We start from the raw sequence: 22,763 nt of genomic DNA, 5'->3' as shown, positions 1-22,763 counted from the left end.
ATTTCTCACCTTTCTTAGGATCATTGAGACCCCACGAGGTGAGATCTTGCATGGAGCCCCAGTCCGAGGGAGATTGACAGTCATGTTTAGCTTCTTCCATTTTCTAATGATTGCTCCAACAGTGGACCTTTTTTCACCAAGCTGCTTGGCAATTTCCCCGTAGCCCTTTCCAGCCTTGTGGAGGTGTACAATTTTGTCTTTGGACAGCTCTTTGGTCTTGGCCATGTTAGTAGTTGGATTCTTACTGATTGTATGGGGTGGACAGGTGTCTTTATGCAGCTAACGACCTCAAACAGGTGCATCTAATTTAGGATAATAAATGGAGTGGAGGTGGACATTTTAAAGACAGACTAACAGGTCTTTGAGGGTCAGAATTCTAGCTGATAGACAGGTGTTCAAATACTTATTTGCAGCTGTATCATACAAATAAATAGTTAAAAAATCATACATTGTGATTTCTGGATTTTTTTTTTTAGATTATGTCTCTCACAGTGGACATGCACATACGATGACAATTTCAGACCCCTCCATGATTTCCAAGTGGGAGAACTTGCAAAATAGCAGGGTGTTCAAATACTTATTTTCCTCACTGTATGTAGAATTTCAAACCCCTTGTGGCCGTTAAGTGAACTGCAGCAACTTACTGCTAGTGCACACGTAACAGGCAGTACAAGAGACTAATCATGATTCAAGGTCCCGATATACTCATGGTGAAGTTCTTTTTCGTTTTTCTTTGCTTAGAGTTAAATAGAAGTTGGAATTACCTCAGCAGCAATATACTTTAAAGTGGCCCATTATGCTATTTTAAAGTTTCCTAATGTTGTTTTGGAGTCTCCTACAATAGGTTTACATGCATCAAAGGTCAAAAAACTGTTTCTTTTTCTCATAATATACATTATTTTGCACATCACCACATTTTCAATGATTCTCAAACGACTCGTCAGATGAATCAATCTCTCTAAATCCCTCCTTTCCGCAAGCTGCTCTGCTCTGATTGGCCAGACAGCTCAGTCTGTTGTGATTGGTCTACCCGTGTACAGTGTGCGTCGAAAACAAAAACGCCCATTGCCATAACAACGTCAGCTCTGCTTGTCCTGAGGCTTCCTACACCATAAACTAAACACAGTAACGAACAATGACGTTGATTTTACCATATCAATCCGAGCGCGAGTCCGATGATGAAACATTGGAAGAACTATTCATTCAACCCAAACCTCCATCGCAAGGACAACTCGAGCAGGACGTTTCTCAGTGATACACTATAGGTGCATTATGAGATGTTGCAACTGTAATTCCTCACCATCATCATTAACAAGTGCATGTCCATCAACAAACCGATTATTTTACTTGAACTTATTTATTTACAGAGTATTTTTCTAATTTATTGCGGTGAACATGTGGAAACTGTATCAATAACTGCATACATTAGCCGAGCTCTATGACTGATGTAACATAAACATTACACAAAACGTTACAAAAACAAATCTTGGTCCATGCTTAATCTTTCCTCAAAGTAGTGAGAACGACAGCCAGTCTGCATTAATAGACACTAATAATAGTAGACACCATTAATAGTTTTAGGTAATAGTGGTCCACAACTGATTAGCAGAAGTATTTCAGTAAGACAGTAATAATGTGTGTTAACCAGTTAGCAGGAGACCAACACAATATAAAACTCAAAACTAAGTATTTTGAACACCATCTTTCAAGAGCAAACGGTTTGCGAATCCTGCATTGAACTCCGAGATTTGAGAAGCAGTTGTCAGTAATATAAAGGGAACACAGCAAAAGTTTAGGATTATACTGCTGTTGTATTGTGGTAAAGATGAACTTTAACCACTGATTCTTTACATGCTCGTCCTTGGGCAGTGTAAAAAAAAACTGGCTTTACCTTCACATTGTAGAGCACAGCGTCTTCTCGACATGAATCAGCTGCTGGTTTGAGGTTCAAGTTTTCCCTGGTGCCTGGACGCGCAATAAGTGGGCGGGCAATATGCTAATGTTTTGTTTTGATGTCACAACAAAACGGCTTATGACTCGTTTGAAAAACGATTAATTTCATTTTACTCATTTTCGACTCTTACTTTTGAAAGACAATAACTTCAGATTTAAAACTTTGTAGGATGTTTTCATTCACTTAGAGCTATGTTACACACTACATGAAAGGTCATTTTCAAAAATCCATAATTGAGGCACTTTAACCAAGTTTAGACAAATAAACTAAGATAAATATAGGCATTTAAATAAATATGCATGTGTGCTTTCCTCTCAATAACAAAAATTACAGCGGTGAAAAAGCAGCAGTTAATAAAACACAATCATAGCGTTGTGGATATATGCATCAGCTCTGCGATTCACCGGCATCATGTTGACAGATGAGGTAATTAAAATTACGGTTATTAACCTATAGCTTGATTATAAAGTATATTTGAGACTATAGATAGACTATATCTGACTTGTGGTTGTATTTTTAATTAATTTTGAGGAGAGATGTGCTATATCTTTTATAACCGATCAGCCATAGACTGTAAAAAAAAGATGGATGATGCCCATTCACTCTCTTCCATTGGTGAAAAGTGAAGCCGCCAAAGTCCTAATATTGCGCTGACATCTTGCGCTGATTTGGGACCTGATTCTGCGCAGTAGTGAACGCGGGATCCGAGTCTGCGCAGTAGTGAGCAGGAAGTAAAGCCGCGATATCAAGGTCCCGCCCACACTCCCGCAGAAACGGTTAGTACAATGTTTACTGCATTGTCAGTGTAAAATAAACAGTTATGGACATGTAGAAATTAAAGTTGAAGCTCCAATCTCCTCCCGAAAATCCCCCCAAAAGTCTGTTGGTGCCTCAGTGACTACTTCATTTGGAGAAGCTGTCAATCACAGCTGTCAATCATGACGTCACATTCCCGTTTTTATAGCATCAAATAACTAACTAAGACCAAACTTATTTCAAAATTTGAAACATTTGAAGTGTAATTTGATTGTTTCGTTTCCATCGTGTCCCATTAGACTTCATGGGGAGGGCGGGGTTTATAACCTATACTGGGACCACCCCCCTGGGGGCGATTGAGACGCTTTGGCTTCACTTTTCAGCACTTGTGTGGCAAGCTTGGATCGGACCTACAATGTTCGCACAGCGGACGAAAAAGCGGGCGGAAAAATCCCATAGACTTACAATGGCAGAATCTTTGTATCCCAACTGACATTTTCACACACACGCACACTCAGGGCCTTAGACCCCCCCCCCCCCCCCCCCCCCCTCCCCCTCCCCCCCCCCCCTCAAGAGGGATATAAATGAATCAGAGCATCACAGAGATACGTGAGTTTGGCTCTTTTGATTTGGGCAGTCATCCAGACTATTGGTTGAACCCTGCTAACTGTCGGGTCTGGCCACGCCCTAGCAACTATTTAGAGCACCCTAGCAACCCAAACCCAAAGTGAGATATCTTTAAGTCTAAATGTCATAGAGGCATTGTGGTTGGTTTATATAATTTAAACTGGCAAGCAGCCTTTGGAGTATCATCATTGGCAACTCCCTAGCAACCAAACAGAGTACCCTAGCAACCGTTCAGCAAGACCTAAATCTATGCATGTATTGTGTTTTGCCACTCCAAGCACCATTCACATTTTCTTCAGGAAATGTACATTCTAGTTTAAGATTGAAAGTCAGAGAGCGAAAAGAATACATGAGCAAAGAACTAAACCTACATAAAATACATAAAAGACATTTGAAAAGTAGCAAAAAGAAATTATAAAGGCAATGTAAAATAAAATTCCAAGACAGTTTTATAGCAAGAAAAAAAAAATCTGAAGTTTTATGAATAAATAAACCCCTAGGACACAAAAACCATTTACCTTTCCCTTCTAATCGCTTTCTCTGTTTTCCATTCTCCTTTTTTTCTTATTTTCACCTCATTTATCTACCTCTCTCAGCCTCTCTGTGTCTTTTCAGTGGGAACAGCAGAGTAATGGTGGCATGCTTTTAGCTGCAAAACCATGATGGATAAGAACCTTTAAAAAAAAGGTCTGATCTAGTTAGACACTGAGTCTTTTGGCTTTTCTTCCCAAATCTACTTATTTTGCCTCAAGGCCAGAGCGACTACAACCCTTTTAGAAATGTACTTTCTGTTTTCAGAGCTACAAATGGCAGCGGAGCCTGTGAATGCTGCTCGGCAGGGAAGTCTTGCTGAGGGCGTTGTGTTTTGGATTTATATTCTGTGAGAGCAGGTGATTAGAGCGGGCTTTTATAGAATCATGAATCAGCTGTGTCTTTCAGCTTGTCAAGGCAGCGAGATGAAGTGATGTCAGAACGGCTGACGGATATGTAATGGTTCAGTCCACCAGACCCTGAGGCAATGTTCTTGTCAATGACTGATCCAAGTTATCTCACTGACAATGGAACATTGCGCAAATGTGAAGTGTAAGAAAGAAGTGAATTCTACAGAATAGATTTGCATCAAGGACATTTGTAGTCGTCATTTGACAGATGGTATTGTCGGTCGGTGTTACATCACTCATCTGTTGTAACTATGATGTAATACTAGACAGTCTCATTCAGAGTCTCGGCTCCATAAGGGTCAGTGACATATAAGAGTGACCAAGGTGACAGAAATCTTTTAAAATTATAGTTTAAAACACATGCACAAAGTTCTTTGAAATTCATCTGGGTTTAAAATCATTTTGAAAAGCCTTTTGAAAATACCATGTGAAAATAAATATTGCATCATGTGGTGCAATCTGCCTAAAAATACTTTTCACCTTGAAAAAGAATAAATAATAAATAATTAAATAAAGGTGTGTACAATCAAAAGTATGTTTAAATGTGACCTTGTCAAAGTAATAAAATATTTTTCTTATGTAAGAGTACTTAAAATAATCTTAAAAGATTTATTTTCAAGGGCATTTTTGGGGGCAGGCATTTATTTAAGGACATTTTTATTTTTATTTTTAATATTTAATATTATATATTTTGCAAACCCAAATTACCTTTCTAAGACCTTGCCACATATTTTAAACTAGACTTTTAAAAGATTTTTCCTTGCATTGACTCTTATGTAGCAGAGACTCATAATTGAGATCATAGTTACATCAGATGAGCATTCTATAAAATATCAATATTATTTCAATTTGGACTTCATTAAAAAAATATGCTGATCGTGGAAGAGATAGTCAGGTCATTGAATGGATGAACTGCATTTTTATTAAATTGGTGAATAAATGAACAGATCCCTCCGCCTGCAAAACAGCACCATAAACCATGATATTCATATACAGAAGCATATGTCCATACATTTTACTACCCCCTAGACCGATCGAATGTGATTTAAGTGTGTCAGCATGTTCCACTCCAGATGGTATTTTTTTTCATGAGAGGCGGAGGCAATCATTTAGTTCTCCTGGATTGCCGTTCATAAATCATACTTGAGATCTCTCACATTCGTTCCCACCTGACAGCTCATGTGCCTTTTACTCTGATTACCCCCATAATCATTCCCGCCTCTGAGTCCATTCTCCATCATTACCACCACCAACAGACACGTGTACCATTTCTTCAAGATCAGAAGACAGGCGATTTTCAGCAACCTTTCAAAGATAAGAATCTGATCTCCAGAACAGCTCCTTAGAAGGTGGTCTTAAATGACAGAGTACTAAGAAACAGATGTTTTCTTTCCTTGTGAACTTTCTCAAAGTAAATTATTAAACCATATTGACAGGTGCATTATTGATGAGGAGTTTTGTTGTGAGAAAGTGGCAACCAGGCTTTCTTTCTATTTCAAGGAAAACGATTGGCTCCTGAATTCCCTAGGCTCATCTCCTGCTGCATTTTAACCATACACGTCTATAAATAATTCTTCCATTTCTTGGCCGTTCCGCTTTTTCAGCGTGCCTCCTAGTGTATTTATTTTGGATAAGCCCTTGAGGAGAATCTGGCAACCTGACCTCTCAACGGTCCCGTCCCAGCTTAGCTCTTAGATAGAATATTAACGGTGAATCTGTCTTCTGCACTCTACTGGGCACTGATGGAAAACATAATGTTTACAAAAACGTGTGGGCAGATAAACTGTCTGACCCAAATGTTCCTCTTGTCATATTTTATGGCTTGAATTCCTGCAGTTCTGTGGTTCATAACCTGGACCACCTGGGAAGGATAATGTCAATTCTCTGGCACTTAAATGTCATCCGGAAGCACTGTTCATTTAAAAAATGGCTGCAGTTTGTTATTCAAGCAATACCTCTCTCTCCCGATGGATAGATTTTCATTACACATGTAGATAGATAGATGATTTTCACTTACCTTTCATTTTCATGCATCTTTTAGATTACCCCCATCCTAATAAAAACATGTTCAGTAAACACATGATAGATAGATAGATAGATAGATAGATAGATAGATAGATAGATAGATAGATAGATAGATAGATACTTACCTTTAATTATGTTATTTTTCTTTCTCTCCATCGGATGAAATTAATTCACAAAGTGATTCAGTAAACAGACACGTGTTCTGGGTGTTTAAAAAGTTGTGTGCGCTTCAGGCTCATCCAGCTGTGTTTAAGGCTTTCGAAAAGCTCTTAGTATCCCTGTTTCTATCTCTGTACCCTGCCTATCAGAATTGCACTCAAGCCGAACGTAATTAAACTCCCGAGACCAGACCAAAGTGAACCTATCTTACCTCAACAGGTAATATCTAAAAAAGCAAAGCACGGGTAGCTATTTTTATTTATATAAACTACTCTTTAACCGATGCAGCATCTAGTGTGATGCGTCTGTTTAAATATGCAAACATACAAATCACCTTTTAGGGTAAAATACAAAGAAATATAGGCCTATAAAAACAATCAAGGTTAAATCTCCCTCTAGTGGCTAACCTATGGAAAAACACTCAACCTGGTTTTAACTTTATGTATCTCTCTCACAAACACAAAATCTAGCACTGTAATTGCCTACAATATCTACAGCAGAGATTCTAATACACAGAGACAAAGGCTAAGTTAATGCAATCAGCTTTTAATTGCTATGGGAGTGATCGTTTAAAGATTGATAGGCCTATTAACCACTGAATTGATTATTGCTCTTTTAGCTCTGAGATTGTCCCGCTTCCTCATTAGCTCAAGCCACCAGTTGTAGTGCATTATGGGGAGAGTATGTGATCGGTCTGAGTAAAGATGATGCTTGCACTGATAATATTATAATTACATTGTTGGTCTCTTACAGACAGTGCGGCCCCTCTACAAACTGCAGGTTCCAATGCACCCATAGGGCGCTGTGTTACCATAGGAACAGTATACATAAATGCTCATAATTGCGTTATTGTCTCTGTCTCAAAGACAGCCAGAGAGAGGGAGAGCGAGAGATAAAGAGGCCAAGAGAAGCGGAGGAAACAGTTAATTGAGGCACTGTCTTTCTCTTTCATTATAACATATGCATGAGCTAGACTTGATTTCTTACGTATCAAACTTTCGATGAATTTGAAGTATTCTATGCATTGTTAATGAATGGACTTTTATGTGCTGCCAGGCTTAGATGGCAAAAAAGAGAAGCTTGCCGTTTGGGGTAATGAGCAACAGAAATCAATTGGAATATAATATGAATGTATGAGTATTATAGCCTATAGGTAGCCTACTGTGTTTGTCAATGCGTTTAGTAAAAACTCCATGCACTCTACACTGTATGAAAAAGTTTCTGCCTTAAATTTTTAAGTTCAATCAACCTGGATGTTTAAGTAATTTCACCTTAAATTACATTACAGTGCATTTATAAAAAATAATTGTATATGAAGTATAGCATGTGACACTGCAGGACACAGTTGTTTTCTCACATTCACAAGCCTCATGCTTCAGTGGATGAATTGACCGCCTCTGGCATTGTTCTGCAAAACTCACTCTCACCAACTCCAGCTTTCTCTCGCTCTTTCATATCCAGTTTCCTCTGGGCAGAATGAAGATTTGGCCCCCTGGACATTTGAACCCATTATACTTTGTCACTCTCTTTCTCTCGCTCCTCAGAATGACAGCAAACACTACAAACACACAGACTGACGGATGCATCTCCTCAGGAACTCTGGGTTATTTTTAGACCTTTCCTTTTTAGCACTCCAATCAATGAAATTCTGTTTTTCACCGTTTGGTCCCCACAAGACTTCCACTATTCCTGCATAAATGGAGGTCAAAGCTATTGATTTCAGTTCACATCCTATCTGCATTATTGGACTGCTGCAGTGTCTGTGCTTTGAGTTTATGTTAAATGAGCTGCCTCCATTTGTCATTCATCCAATTTGCCCCTGTGCTTGGTTAGACTGTTATTCAGACATTTTACCTGATTGGTCATGTGAAAAAAAGAACATTTGCATTGATGTCCTCTCCCTGCACTCATAGCATTTATAGTTCCATGAGGAACCTTTAACATCCATTGACCCTTTTCAATGCACAAATGTTCATTATAGTGGAAAAGTGTTCTTCTTTATTCTTCTTCTGATTTAAAATAAAAATAAAACCCCCAAAATAGTTATTCGATGGCATTGCTGTGAAATGCCCGTTTGTAACCTTTATTTTTAAAAGTGTAGACACATGCAATCATACACAAATTAATAAAAAAAAAATCAGTCTCAGTGTTTCATGAATGTCTGGATTATCTTGAAAAGACATGTACATTTGTTGATGTTAAAATTGGACCTGATCACCCTGTCTGTCCCATTTATTTTTCTACAATAACAGGCTGACTATGTTTTATCCTGCTTATTACATGGCCAAATAAATGCAAAAATAAACTAAATTCAAACTAAATTCATCTTTTTGTAAATGCATGTTACAGATCTTTTTGTGAACAACTGTATACACTTCATTTTTTATTTCTTGGACCTTGTAACGTTTAATCAAAATGTCATAATTTGATCTTTTGGTCTTTGGTGACGTATTCCGGACTCCTTCAATTATTAATTCACTTAAACGCTGCCCTTTTCATACAATCAAGCTTGCATTAAATTTTGAGTGCAACACCCACATCTCAAAATATCCCATCCTACATTTTTTTTATTCTTCAATAATTACACTCATATGAAAGTCACATTACTGAATAAAGTTCTGTCGCTACTTCTCATCATGAACATGTAAAATACACCAAAACAGATTTGTTTTTCTGCAAAAAAAACACACAAATAAAACATCACACAGTTCGAAAACCTCAGGAAAACAATAATTATTACTTACGTGTTCAATAAAATAAAACGAGAGACAGTGCTAACTGTTATCAACAACGACAAAAATGACAATAATAATTTATAGCACTCTTAAAGCAACAGTGCGACCGAATTTGTTTGAGTAAAAAACAGTGACGAACCAAAGGAAGGCCTCAAGGGAATTTGTGTGGTCCGTTTGCCATTTGCACATTATAATTGAGGTCAGACAGTAAAACGCAGACCTGGCCCGAAAGCTCTCAGGAGTGTAAAGTATTCCAGTGGCTGAAGGAGGGCCAGGCACTGCAGTGGTCAGTGTTAGTAACCGCCGTTTCTCTATAGAAACCAGTGAACGGGACAAAATATGGAGGTTTGGGTTGTGCTGTGATTGAATTCTTCACAGGGTCCTCACTTTCATTACCACACTCGACAGGACTCCGCCCCTCTGTTCATGGCTGACGTCTCGGGGCAGTTAAAAGCTTTACGGAACTCTTCATAGTTGCTCATAGCCCCGATAACCCTTCATCATAGCAACGAGAGTAAAGTGAGTGACATTGAAGAATAGGGGATGTAATATAGATGTAAATGAGCTGTATATATTACTGCACCTTACCTATATTTAGAAGGGCTGTGAGCTCCACTTTGGATCTGATCACGTGCTGCTTCTGGTCTGTAGGAATTACAGCGAACCTAGCACATAACAATATAAACACAAACAAATCAATAAGAGTCCCATTTAAGGCAAGACACTACAGGCAAAAACATAGATTTTTTTATGCATTGGTCAATTTTGAGATTTTGGGCTGTTTGGCTTTTTGGCAAGAGGAAAGAAAACATCCAAAATACACTTTTAAGTGTTTATTTTATTGCACTTCATCTATTTGCATCTGTAGATTTGTAACATCTTATTTAATTAGATGATGCCTTTTTTGCATATCTGAAACATAACATTTCAGAAAACTTGTAATAAAAAAAATGTTTGTTATTTTTAATGTAATCAATCAACTGAGGTAGCATGGTGATATCTGTTAGTTAAATGTTTTACCCTATTCACCTGTAGTATCTTTCCTTAAAGGTGCAGTAAGTGATTTCGGAGAAAGACTGTTGATATTTAAAAATCAACCCAAACAAACAAACAAACAAACAAACACACCCCTACCTTCATTGCTCCACCCCCAAAATCTTTTATCTTCTGAAGCAAAGCAAAATAATGCTTTGCGAAAAATAAAGCAAAAATGACAAAATGGCAAGGCAGAACAAAAAATGTATATACAGTACACAAGACTATATTCAGGCACTCAAACACTCAAACAATGACACTCCAAACTGTGCTGTTACTATTGCTAACATTATAGCAAAAGCATATCTTGTTTCTGTGAATCATAGCAAAACAATATTACTCTTGTATGAAGCAGAAACAACATCCGTTTTCAGGCCTTCCCAGCTTTTCTATCAGCTTTGCCTGATCATAACCCTTCTTTTCCTAGTGATATTCCTCTGATCTTTTTTCTCTTTTGTAATGTCTCTCAGCCACCTCTCTTTCTACAGTCTTTGCTCACTCCCTCCTCCCACATCATGAGTGGACACGCCCCCTACTGCTGATTGGCTACAAGTATGTTGTGGTGCTCGATCCGATCGACTTTCAACAGTGTTTCTGAGAAATCGCTTACTGCACCTTTAAACCCAATTTGCATATATGTGTACTTAAAAGTATTTACTTTAATAGTAATGGGAAAATGCATACTTTTGAGGGTGTAACCAACCAAGTCTAAATGTATGTGACATCTGACATTTAGGCCCAAATATGTATGTGAAATACTGAATACTGACATGGGCATAACTGAGGAAGAACAGCTGGTTATTGGTCAGACCCACACCAGGTAGAAGAGGCTCCTCGACTCCTCTCTCTTTCTCGATCCATCTCCTGTAGGCCTGCAGACACGTTCACATGTACATGGATACACAGAATTATAATTGTACACACCACAACCTGGAATTTTAAAAGGTACAGTTTAAAAATTCACCCTCATGTAATTCCATACTTTCTATCTTCCGTGGAACACAGACTGGAATTTTTTTCTATGCAATTAAAATGAATTGTCACTGGAGCTTTCAAGCTTCAGAAAGGATAAAAAAAGACCCATTAAAGTATGATAAAAGTGTTTCAAATGAATCTTTAGCCATTTAGCTGTATGATATGTTTAATAATTTATTCACTGAATATCTTAACTCTCCAGGAGAAGCAGTCACAGCAGACTTTGAGTATGCGAAATTTTCACGGACACTGCGAGACTCTGCGGCGTCTTTAAAAAAACATAATTCACCATATTCACAATTCTCTCACATTCACATAAGTATAAATGGATGTCAATGGAGAGAAAAATGTAATGTGACTGTGACCGCCTCATGAGAGAAGTAGCAATGTCTGACTTGTGAATGAATCATTATTTTGTGTCACATTTGTCTATGAATCAGTTGATCCAGGTCTCGATGTGTTCACAAACTGTAAGAAATTCTCCAAATTTTTCCTCCTGTGATCCATCAAAGAAAGTCTTACAGGTATGGAATGAGACAAGTTGATAATTCTAATGGAAAATGCTGTAATACCCTGAAAGATTCTCTCATCCCTCCGTTGTCAGCAATGTTCTCTCCCAGTGTCCTCTTCCCCTTGACCTTGAGAGGGGATTGTGGGTATTAAGTATTATGTTGGTAACTCTGCTACATTTTGATGAAGTGTTTAAAAACAAATGCATTGAAAATGCTGGTTCCTACTGTACATTTAGCCCTGCCTCCTTCCAGTAGTATCTGTCGTACTGGTCAATCATGCATTTTGCCTTTTCGGTGAAGAGGGTGATGGAGGAGTTGCTCCACCATTGGTCCAAGTTCCCATCTTTGTCATATTTTCTACCTAGATGAACACAAATACACACAGATGTCCTTGAGAATCAGGCAACGCATGTGTTGAGACTCATTATAAATCAAATGGCCTCACCATTGTTATCGAATCCATGGGTCAGTTCATGCCCCACAATTACACCGATCGCTCCATAGCTCAGTGATCTGACCCAAGAACACATTTCACAAATTAGCTTTCCTAGAAATCTTCATGATCTTAAATTATAATATGTGCTGGAGAAATCTAAACAAGAAGTGTCTATGTCTCACCGAGGATAGTCTAGTCCCCAGAAAAATGGCTTCTGAAGTTCTCCTGCAGGGAATCCTGGGTAAAAGAAGAAGAATATGATTCAGTATATCTAAACAAACATCAAACATCTAAAAACATCAAAAACTCTGCTTTTGTACCTGACAGATACCAAGCAGAAGTGTGTTCTTTGTAACACACATTATACTGGATAATATTACAGTAATAATAAAAACAGTTTTCTATTTATATACATATATTTAAAATATATGATGGCAAAGCTGAATTTTCAGCATCATTACTCCAGTCTTCAGTGTCACACGATCCTTCAGAAATCATTCTAATATATGGATTTGCTGCTCAAGAAACATTTCTTATTATTATCAATGTTGAAAATATTTGTGCTGCTTAATACTTGCTAAACTGTGATACATTTTTTCAGGATTCTTTGAAAAATAGAAAGTTCAGAAGCACAGTATTTAAAATAGAAACCTGCCACTTTTGATTCATTTAATGCGTCCCTACTGAATAAAAGTAGGCCATTCATTTCTTTCATTCTCATTTCTTTTATGTAGTTTTCTTTGCTTCCAGAAAAAACAGTCATTTTAATTGATTGACTGACTGGCGAAACTTCTGTCTCTATAAAAATATTTCGTGATCACAGAATGCTGTGATCGACCAAGCTGTGTATTCGAAATACATAACTCACTGATCTGGTTGGTAGAGGAGCTGTAGAATGCATTTACTGTAGTTGGGTTGGTGAACCACCTAAGCGAAATAAAAAGTGATGTTTCATCTTGTTCAAACAAAGACAGATTCATCTCATTTGAACAGGCTTTGAAAATGCTGACAACTTACTCCTTGCGTGGGACTTTTTTCCTCAGCCAGCCGATGTCAGACTGAGCTATGAACTTCAGGGTCTGCATGACATTCCCAAAGTAGTCTGTCGCAGTGAATGACAACTGTGTATAAACATAAAACCTCAGTGACTTTGAGTTGTACTGACATCTGCCAAACACAATTAAAACTGGGATATCATCATCTGACAAAATCTGAGAAGCTTGCAAACATACTCGTTTGATGTCCTCATTAATATAGGTGTCATTTAGGATGAAGTCTGGGTAACCCACTTTCGCCAAGACTGCGTGAGCCTAAAGTGATATATAGACAGTAATGATATGGAAAAGAACATGCTGTGTATTCATAGCCATCACAAATACACTGGTACGCACCTTTTCTGTTGCTTTTCTCTTTGTTTCTTCATCCATCCATTCATTCTCCTTCTCTAGCATGTCGATAAACGCCCACCGGATACCATTTATCAATTCCTCCATCTTCATAAAGGACAAAAACATTAGTCATATGAGCATTCATAGTAATGTTTAGCAGTTTTACAGTAAACTGAGTTCCAGTGTTTTATGCTGTTATTCATGATTAGTGCCGCTAGATGGGGACAAAAACAAAAATTGTAATTATATATATGTGTGTGTGTGTGTGTGTGTGTGCGCGCGTGTGTGTAGAGAGAATAGTTTTAATATATGAATAGTTGCAAAACTTATGTATGTACAGTAAAAACAGAAATATTATTACAATTTAAAATAACTTTTTTCTATTATTATATATTTTAAGATGTAACTTATTCCTGTAATGGCAAAGCTGAATTTTAATAAAAAATTGTTCCATATCTAAAACCTTAAAAGTCTTACCATGTGTTTCTTGTCCTCCTGGAAATGCTTATCGACAAAGAGCCTACCGGTGGCATAGATGAGTGTGTTTTCTACATAATTTACGCACTTGTCCCAGCGAGGGGTCAGAGAGGTGGTCCCCGTGGTAACCTGAGAAGAGACGGATATTTTTAACCTCAGCAAATCTATTTTTATTCAAAGATTGGAGGAGGGTTAAAATGGGGAGGTGGTTCACTAACCCGAGCAAAGTCCAGGTATCTGTAGAGAAAGCGTCGGCTCAAGGTGGTGATTCGGGAAAATACTGATCTCCATATGACGTAATTGGCAACTGTCCTGGGGCGAGGTTGGAAGTACAAGCTTAATTACAAAGTAATCTTGACTCTGTTATTGAGCAGAGCAGGTAATAAACAGGTAGGATGCATAAACAGCACACACAAAAACACAGTGATCACACAACTGACACTGTCCAGATCAACACAGGCAAAGCCTCAGGGCTCTGATGTTTTAATAGGGTTTTGCTCCTTACAGAGCTGTCTGGATACCTGTTTTCTGTGGCGTTGATGAGTTTGAAGAGGTCTTTAAAGTGTTGTGGGGCACGTACGATCACCTGCTCTGAAGAGGAGATTTTCAGGTCTGGGTACAGCTCAGTGTCAATCACTGCTCTGACAAAACCCAGCCAGTTAAACTGCAAAAAGAACACAATAATAGTATGACCTGGGTAAACTGTGGTGTAGTGTGACTATGTATTTAGAAATATATTTATATTTGTACCAGGTAAATTGAATTTTATGTCAAAGCTCATTTTTTCGGGTCTAAAAATATATTGATTCAAATATTTGACTAAAGATTAGCACTGAATTACAGTAACATTTGTACAAAAAAAGTTTTCATTCGTTAACATTAGTTAATGCATTAGGTATCATGAACTAACAATGATCAATCATTTTTTAGAGCATTTATTAATTTGAGGTTATTGTTAAATTCTACACTTAGGCTTGGTTTCACAAAGAGGGTTTAGATTAAGCCAGGAGTATGCTTTAGTTCAATTAGGATATTTAAGTAGCTTTTTTTTTATGCCTTAGAACAAAATAAAACATTACTGGTGTGCATCTTGAGACAAAACAATGGCACTGACATATTTTTAGACATATCAGTGCAAGTTACTTTCAGTTAAAACAGCTCAGACATGCATTTTAGTCTGGGAGCTTGGACTGGAACTTACATTGCTTTATCAAAATAAGTTAAGTAATTTTCAGCTTTTTTATAAAGAACATTTAACTTTAATGGAATTTAAGTTGAAATGACTTAAATATCCAAGATGATTGTACTTAAATATTGCAGGCAGCAACTTTTTTTATTATATTGTTATAATGCAAAGCTATTATATTTTGTGCGATTAGCTTATTTTGTTGTAAATAAAAAGGCTGACACATTTCTCAATGACATGCCAAGTTTCCCAGTCAATTTTTGACTTTGTGGTGGCGTTCGTGTGCGATTAAACATGTGACCCTGGACCACAAAACCAGTCACATGGGTACATTTTTTTAAATTGAGATTTATACATCATCTGAAAGCTGAATAAATAAGCTTTCCATTTATGTATGGTTATGATAGGATAATATCTGGCCAAGATAAAAGTATTTAGAAATCTAAGGGTGCAAAAAAATCAAAACATTGAGAAAATCACCTTTAAAGTTCTACATTTATGTTCGCGATTGTGCTGCATTCACTCACAAAAATAAATATTTTATATATTTAAGGTAGGAAATTTTCTAAATATCTTCATGGAACATGATCTTTACTTAAAAGGGATACTCCACTTTTTTTGGAAATAGGCTCATTTTACAACTCCCCCAGAGTTAAACAGTTGAGTTTTACCGTTTTCGAATCCATTCAGCCGAGTTTCTGATATTCAGAAGAATATCAGTAACCAGACAGTTTCTGGTCTCATTGACTTCCATAGTATATTTTTTTTCCTACTATGGAAGTCAATGAGACCAGAAACTGTCTGGTTACTGATATTCTTCTAAATATCAGAAACTCGGCTGAATGGATTCGAAAACGGTAAAACTCAACTGTTTAACTCTGGGGGAGTTGTAAAATGAGCCTATTTCCAAAAAAAGTGGAGTATCCCTTTAATATCCTAATGACTTTTGGCATAAAAGAAAAATCGATAATTTTGACCCACACAATGTATTGTTGGCTATTGCCACAAACATACCCGTGCTAATTCTGACTGCTTTTGTCATCCAGGGTCACAAATATGATCTTTCCGACATGACTTGAACGTGACCCCAGTAAATAGCTTTTTTTAGGGCTAGGAAAAACACAGCATCCTTGTTTTGTTCAACTGTTATCAACCAACACTGTACAACTATTTACAGTGAGGAAAATAAGTATTTGAACACCCTGCTATTTTGCAAGTTCTCCCACTTAGAAATCATGGAGGGGTCTGAAATTGTCATCGTAGGTGCATGTCCACTGTGAGAGACATAATCTAAAAAAAAAAAATCCAGAAATCACAATGTATGATTTTTTAAACTATTTATTTGTATGATACAGCTGCAAATAAGTATTTGAACACCTGAGAAAATCAATGTTAATATTTGGTACAGTAGCCTTTGTTTGCAATTACAGAGGTCAAACGTTTCCTGTAGTTTTTCACCAGGTTTGCACACATTGCAGGAGGGATTTTGGCCCACTCCTCCACACAGATCTTCTCTAGATCAGTCAGGTTTCTGAGCTGTCGCTGAGAAACACGGAGTTTGAGCTCCCTCCAAAGATTCTCTATTGGGTTTAGGTCTGGAGACTGGCTAGGCCACGCCAGAACCTTGATATGCTTCTTACAGAGCCACTCCTTGGTTATCCTGGCTGTGTGCTTCGGGTCATTGTCATGTTGGAAGACCCAGCCTCGACCCATCTTCAATGCTCTAACTGAGGGAAGGAGGTTGTTCCCCAAAATCTCGCAATACATGGCCCCGGTCATCCTCTCCTTAATACAGTGCAGTCGCCCTGTCCCATGTGCAGAAAAACACCCCCAAAGCATGATGCTACCACCCCCATGCTTCACAGTAGGGATGGTACTCATCATTCTTCTTCCTCCAAACACGTTTAGTGGAATTATGACCAAAAAGTTATATTTTGGTCTCATCTGACCACATGACTTTCTCCCATGACTCCTCTGGATCATCCAAATGGTCATTGGCAAACTTAAGACGGGCCTTGACATGTGCTGGTTTAAGCAGGGGAACCTTCCGTGCCATGCATGATTTCAAACCATGACGTCTTAGTGTATTACCAACAGTAACCTTGGAAACGGTGGTCCCAGCTCTTTTCAGGTCATTGACCAGCTCCTCTCGTGTAGTTCTGGGCTGATTTCTCACCTTTCTTAGGATCATTGAGACCCCACGAGGTGAGATCTTGCATGGAGCCCCAGTCCGAGGGAGATTGACAGTCATGTTTAGCTTCTTCCATTTTCTAATGATTGCTCCAACAGTGGACCTTTTTACACCAAGCTGCTTGGCAATTTCCCCGTAGCCCTTTCCAGCCTTGTGGAGGTGTACAATTTTGTCTCTAGTGTCTTTGGACAGCTCTTTGGTCTTGGCCATGTTAGTAGTTGGATTCTTACTGATTGTATGGGGTGGACAGGTGTCTTTATGCAGCTAACGACCTCAAACAGGTGCATCTAATTTAGGATAATAAATGGAGTGGAGGTGGACATTTTAAAGGCAGACTAACAGGTCTTTGAGGGTCAGAATTCTAGCTGATAGACAGGTGTTCAAATACTTATTTGCAGCTGTATCATACAAATAAATAGTTAAAAAAATCATATATTGTGATTTCTGGATTTCTTTTTTTTAGATTATGTCTCTCACAGTGGACATGCACCTACGATGACAATTTCAGACCCCTCCATGATTTCCAAGTGGGAGAACTTGCAAAATAGCAGGGTGTTCAAATACTTATTTTCCTCACTGTATTTGTCTTCCACTAATTAAGTATGTGTATACGAGTATGAGTGACATGGCATAAAATACACATTTAATTGAATTATAATGTACTTACATCTGGAACAGTGCGCTGCAGTTTAGACAAACTGTACTTGTTGTACATGTTCTCACTGGTGCGGTTTTCGTAGGGGATCACGATCTACAGAAGAGCACACACTCCATTGAAACATCAAGTACCCTGACAGCCCTGTTGTCTTTCTCAATGCCAGTGATTTGAAGGAATTTGGCCTCAGATTTTCCAGTGTTTTGCTCACCTTTGCAAGTTCCATCTCAAAATCAAGCACCAGTTTCATCTGAGCCTCAGCAGCCTGCTCATCGGCTCCAAGCATGACAGAAACGTCAACCATCAACCTTAAAAGAGCTTCTCGATACTGAAGAGACATGAAAAGAATGGGTTGAGAAAGCAGAAGTAAAACCAGGCCTGACTGTGATTGCATGCAATGATATATAGGCTAAGCAGGTTGACAGATGTACCGATGTACCATTTGTGCCTCAGTTGTGTTGGTGATGTAATCTTCTCTGGATGACAGTGACAAAGAGGCCTGATCCAGCTAGAAAAAAAAAAGAAAAAAGAATTGCTATGTATTTTTCCGCCCCAACTCACGCAATTGGTTGACATTTGACGACATGTAGGTCGGTCTCACCTTGATGATGTACTGGTTGGAGTTCTTGTCATCAGGAGAGACATAAAGCCGGATAAGGACAGACTTGCTGTGCTGACTGCGTATCTGTGCCAGTGTCTCCAGCAGGCTAAACTGAGACTCCACCCACCGCGAGGAAGAGCCCAACGCGCCGCCTAGAACCGGCCAGCGGAACTCTTTCTGCTTTAGATTCTTCAGCAGAGGTTTGGCATCCTCAATCTCCAGGACAGCTGTCAGGTGGAGAGATGGAGAAGAAGAATTTACATTTATTCACCTGACACCCCTGATGTATAAGATCAAGTAAAGTCTCAATTCCAGTCCCAAACGGTTTATGAAATTACAGTTATTTGTGCTACACTGCCGTTCAAAAGTTTTGGATCGGTAAGATTTGTAATGTTTTTAAAATAAGTCTTTTCTGCTCACCAAGGCTGCATTTATTTGATTAAAAATACACAGTAATATTGTTAAATATTATGACAATTTAAAATAACTCTTTTCTATTTTTAATATATTTTAAAATGTAATTTATTCCCGTGATCAAAGCTGAATTTTCAGCATCATTACTCCAGTCTTCAGTGTCACATGATCTTTCAGAAATCATTCTAATATGCGGATTTGAGGCTCAGAAAACATTCATTTTTATTATCAATGTTGAAAACATTTTTTTTGATCAATAGAAAGTTCAAAGAACAGCATTTATTTGAAATAGAATCTTTTTGTAACATTATAAATGTCTTTACCGTAACTTTTGATCAATTTAATTCATCCTTGATGAATAAAGTATTGATTTATTTTATTTCTTCCCCCCAAAAAAATCAAATAGAATTCTTACTGACCCCAAACTTTTGAACGGTAGTGATTAATGTTACAAAAGCTTTCTATTTCAGATAAATGCTGTTCTTTTGGTTTTTCTATTCATCAAATAATTGTGTAATAAAAATGTTTTCAACATTGATAATAATGAGAAATGTTTCTTGAGCATCAAATCATCATATTAGAATGATTTCTGAAGGATCATGTGACACTGAAGACTGGAATATTGATGCTGAAAATTACAGGAATAAATTACACTTTACTATATATTCACATAGACAACAGCTGTTTTAAATTGCAATAATATTTCACAATATTAAAAGAATTTTTTTTTATCAAATAAATGCAGCCTTGGTGAGCAGAAGAGACTAAAAATCTTACCGATTCAAAACTTTTGACTGGTAGTGTATGTTAAAAAATAACAAATAAATAATCTTGTCTGAATAGTGCTGTATGGAAGTGCAAAGAGCTCTTCGGTTCTTACATTCATTCATGCAGGATGTGTAGAGGATTTTGGCCTTCTTCACTGCCTCGATGTCTTCACCTTGGATGGGCTGCTCTAACAGCTCTGTGGCACACAGATTCAATATTGAATCACCTTATTTGGGCTGCAGGTTTTATTCAGTTGAGAATCATGTGGAGAAGTGCACCTTTCAGCTTGAGGTCTACATTCTGTCTGAGCCATGGGTAAATCCCATAGCTGGATAAATCTTCCGGAATGGGGTTATCCCGGAGCCAGCCTCCGCACGCGTACTGGTAGAAGTCATCACATGGTTCTACAGTCGGATCCATCTTACTCAGGATAGAACCGGCTAGAGATGACACATCAGCAAACACAGATTCAGCATTACAGTAATCTCAAATAAGTAAAAACAGTGTTTGAACTGTTTTTCTGAATCATAATGTCTGCTGGTTATGTTTAAAGTAAAAGCGAGTGTATAGTTTAGGGAATTGCTAGGTAGTTGCCTACTGGCGCCAAGTTTAAGAAAAAAAAGTCCACATGACATTCTAGCCCCTATATGGCTTTATGATAAACGTGGTTTACCTGCTTCAATACAATGGGGGGTAAGGCAAACGTCTTCATCGCTTGCTTTGTGTGACACTACAGGGGGAGAGAAAAAAAATTCTGTCAAGCAGACCAATCAAGACAACTATGCCCTGAAATGACTGCCAAATATTGCGCTACACACACACACACACACACACACCCCCCACTGTGCTCAGGCTTCAGCTGTCCATGCTCTGGATGTCACAGGACAAAAACATAGTGCATGCTCTACTACACACATTCCAAAGAAGCTGCACATCTATAAACAGGGCAGGGGAAAAGTAGCATGTTACATTAGTGTTACTTCCTAAAAAATTAATCAGCTAATTAGGTTACATTGTTCATTTTTATGGAAAATAAAATGTTTGTTACTTTTGAGTTTGTTTGATCTGTTTATTCAACTGTGCTTGGTTTTTAAATTAAATCAAAGTAAATTAAAATTAAATAATATTATATTAATATATTCATTTATTTTTGTATTTAATATAACTAGCTTTTTTACAGAATTTAATTTAATTTAATTTTATTTTATTTTATTTTATTTAAATAAACTATATCCCTGTGCAATTCTTGCAATGTATACATCTTTGTTTAAGGATGGGATCTAGTTCCTTTACATTGTCATTTACATGGAATTTTAAATTAAATTGAAAAAATATTTCTTATTTTGTGTATTTGTTTTCTTTTATTTAAATACATTTAGCTTTTTACAGTGTTTAATGTAATTTATTTGAACTTAATTGAGGTAGGAAATTGAGTTAATGAAGCAAAATAATGAATACATTTTTGCAATATCTATTTCAACGTACTGAAACACGATCAGTGTAAATTCTCCATGCGGAGGTCAGTGAAGCTTCATGTGTGAATTTGTGTCAGTGAGTTTGAGCGAGCGCAAAACTGCATGTATGTTGTGAAATCAGACAAGCATTGCTTTTAAAGGCCTGTGTTTATGGTTCAGTCCACAACTGGACAGCAGATGACCACAGCAGGATCCAGCAGCCGGCCCCGTGGGACTGAGCCTCATTATCCTCAGAACCAACACACAGAGCTGCGTGTGTGAGACTAGATTATGTACAGACAGAAATGAGCATAATTACACTCTAGTCTCACCACAAATATGCAGGCAGCCCTCAAAAAAACTGAGAACAATAAGAACATAATTTATTTGCTGTCTCAACAGACATTTGTGTATACCCAAATACTGTACATCCACACACTCATACAGCATGTCATGAGATGTGCATTCACAATGTCTCAGGTCCCATTCACATTCAGCACTCTTAAAGGGACAGTTCACTCAAAAATGAAAATCCTGTCCTCATTTACTCACCCTCATGTCATTCAACAAATCTCAGAGCACTTTTATGGTGCTTTTTTGAGCATAACAAATTTTCATTTTTAGAGAAAAGAGCAACTTGAACACTCATAATATCTTCTTTTATGCTCAACAGAAGAAAGTAAGTCGAAAACGAATTGAGAGGGCGAGTAAATTACAGAATTGTCATTTTTAGGTCAACTATCCCTTTAAAAACACACTCTTTCTTAAACACCCACATTCCCTAAACGACTCACGGCACTCTAGCCTCAAAACTTTAAAGACACATATATGTGTTTCCTAACCAGAGCTCCTACTTACTGTGCTAATTACAGCCTTCAAAGACACGCAGAGTGCGTAACAGAATACACTCCTAAAATAATCTCATACACAAACACACAACTGACCGAAGAGCACAAATCTATCTATCTATCTATCTATCTATCTATCTATCTATCTATCTATCTATCTATCTATCTATCTATTTTATGTGCAATACATCACATTAGTAGTAAGTAGGTAATTGTGCATGCAAATGACTCACCCGTGATGACGGCTATCAGTAGTGCAATGCAGACACACACACACACTGCCAGCGCAGCTTTCAGGAGAGTATTGGGGCCCGCGCTCGGTTTGGTTCCTCCTCTCCCCAGCCTCTCCATTTCCATACTGCCACTGAGTTGAGCGTGTTCCCTCTCTTTCTATTCCTCCCTCTATCCTTCTCACCCGGTTTTCACTCCGCCTGGCCTGGAGATGTGCACTTTTAAGTCCTGGTCCCAGGGTGCCGTGGTCCCTTTTGGATCACCGTGGGGCCGTGTGGAGGTGGTCTCGCCTCACAGGTCTCAGATCAGTGACAGATGCACAGCATGGAGAGTCATGCTCTACTTGCCAAAGAGAGAGGATAAGAGAGGAAGGAGGGGAAAGACACAGTGAAGGA

The 22,763-nt window shown here is 37.9% G+C and overlaps 1 protein-coding gene across 1 annotated transcript; it reads right to left on the bottom strand.

The window, feature by feature from the left end:
• Positions 1 to 9,180: 9,180 nt before the first annotated feature.
• Positions 9,181 to 22,642, bottom strand: phex (phosphate regulating endopeptidase homolog, X-linked). Its single transcript, XM_084398368.1, has 22 exons — positions 22,371 to 22,642; positions 20,509 to 20,565; positions 20,114 to 20,275; positions 19,948 to 20,031; positions 18,654 to 18,880; positions 18,492 to 18,560; positions 18,264 to 18,380; positions 18,065 to 18,148; positions 14,542 to 14,684; positions 14,239 to 14,332; positions 14,021 to 14,149; positions 13,547 to 13,648; positions 13,388 to 13,465; positions 13,173 to 13,276; positions 13,024 to 13,082; positions 12,338 to 12,392; positions 12,165 to 12,232; positions 11,950 to 12,080; positions 11,780 to 11,845; positions 11,003 to 11,104; positions 9,786 to 9,862; positions 9,181 to 9,692 (listed from the first exon to the last, which is right to left on the bottom strand). The coding sequence occupies exons 1-22, from the start codon at positions 22,492 to 22,494 to the stop codon at positions 9,590 to 9,592; spliced, it is 2,235 nt and encodes a 744-aa protein (XP_084254494.1). The 5' UTR covers positions 22,495 to 22,642; the 3' UTR covers positions 9,181 to 9,589.
• Between the last annotated feature and the right edge of the window lie 121 nt (positions 22,643 to 22,763).

This window comes from Rutilus rutilus (genome assembly GCF_951802725.1).
Source record: "Rutilus rutilus genome assembly, chromosome: 24".
Taxonomy (NCBI): domain Eukaryota; kingdom Metazoa; phylum Chordata; class Actinopteri; order Cypriniformes; family Leuciscidae; genus Rutilus; species Rutilus rutilus.
This window is presented reverse-complemented; position numbering and strand designations above follow the sequence as displayed.

Excerpts from the sequence above, each read along its gene's own strand:
- phex (XM_084398368.1), bottom strand. The coding sequence starts at position 22,494 with ATGGAAATGGAGAGGCTGGGGAGAGGAGGAACCAAACCGAGCGCGGGC. Across the intron at positions 20,032-20,113 it reads TGTAGACCTCAAGCTGAAAG|AGCTGTTAGAGCAGCCCATC; the intron begins GTGCACTTCTCC and ends TGTGTGCCACAG. Across the intron at positions 9,863-11,002 it reads TCTTCCTCAGTTATGCCCAT|GTTCGCTGTAATTCCTACAG; the intron begins GTCAGTATTCAG and ends GTTATGTGCTAG.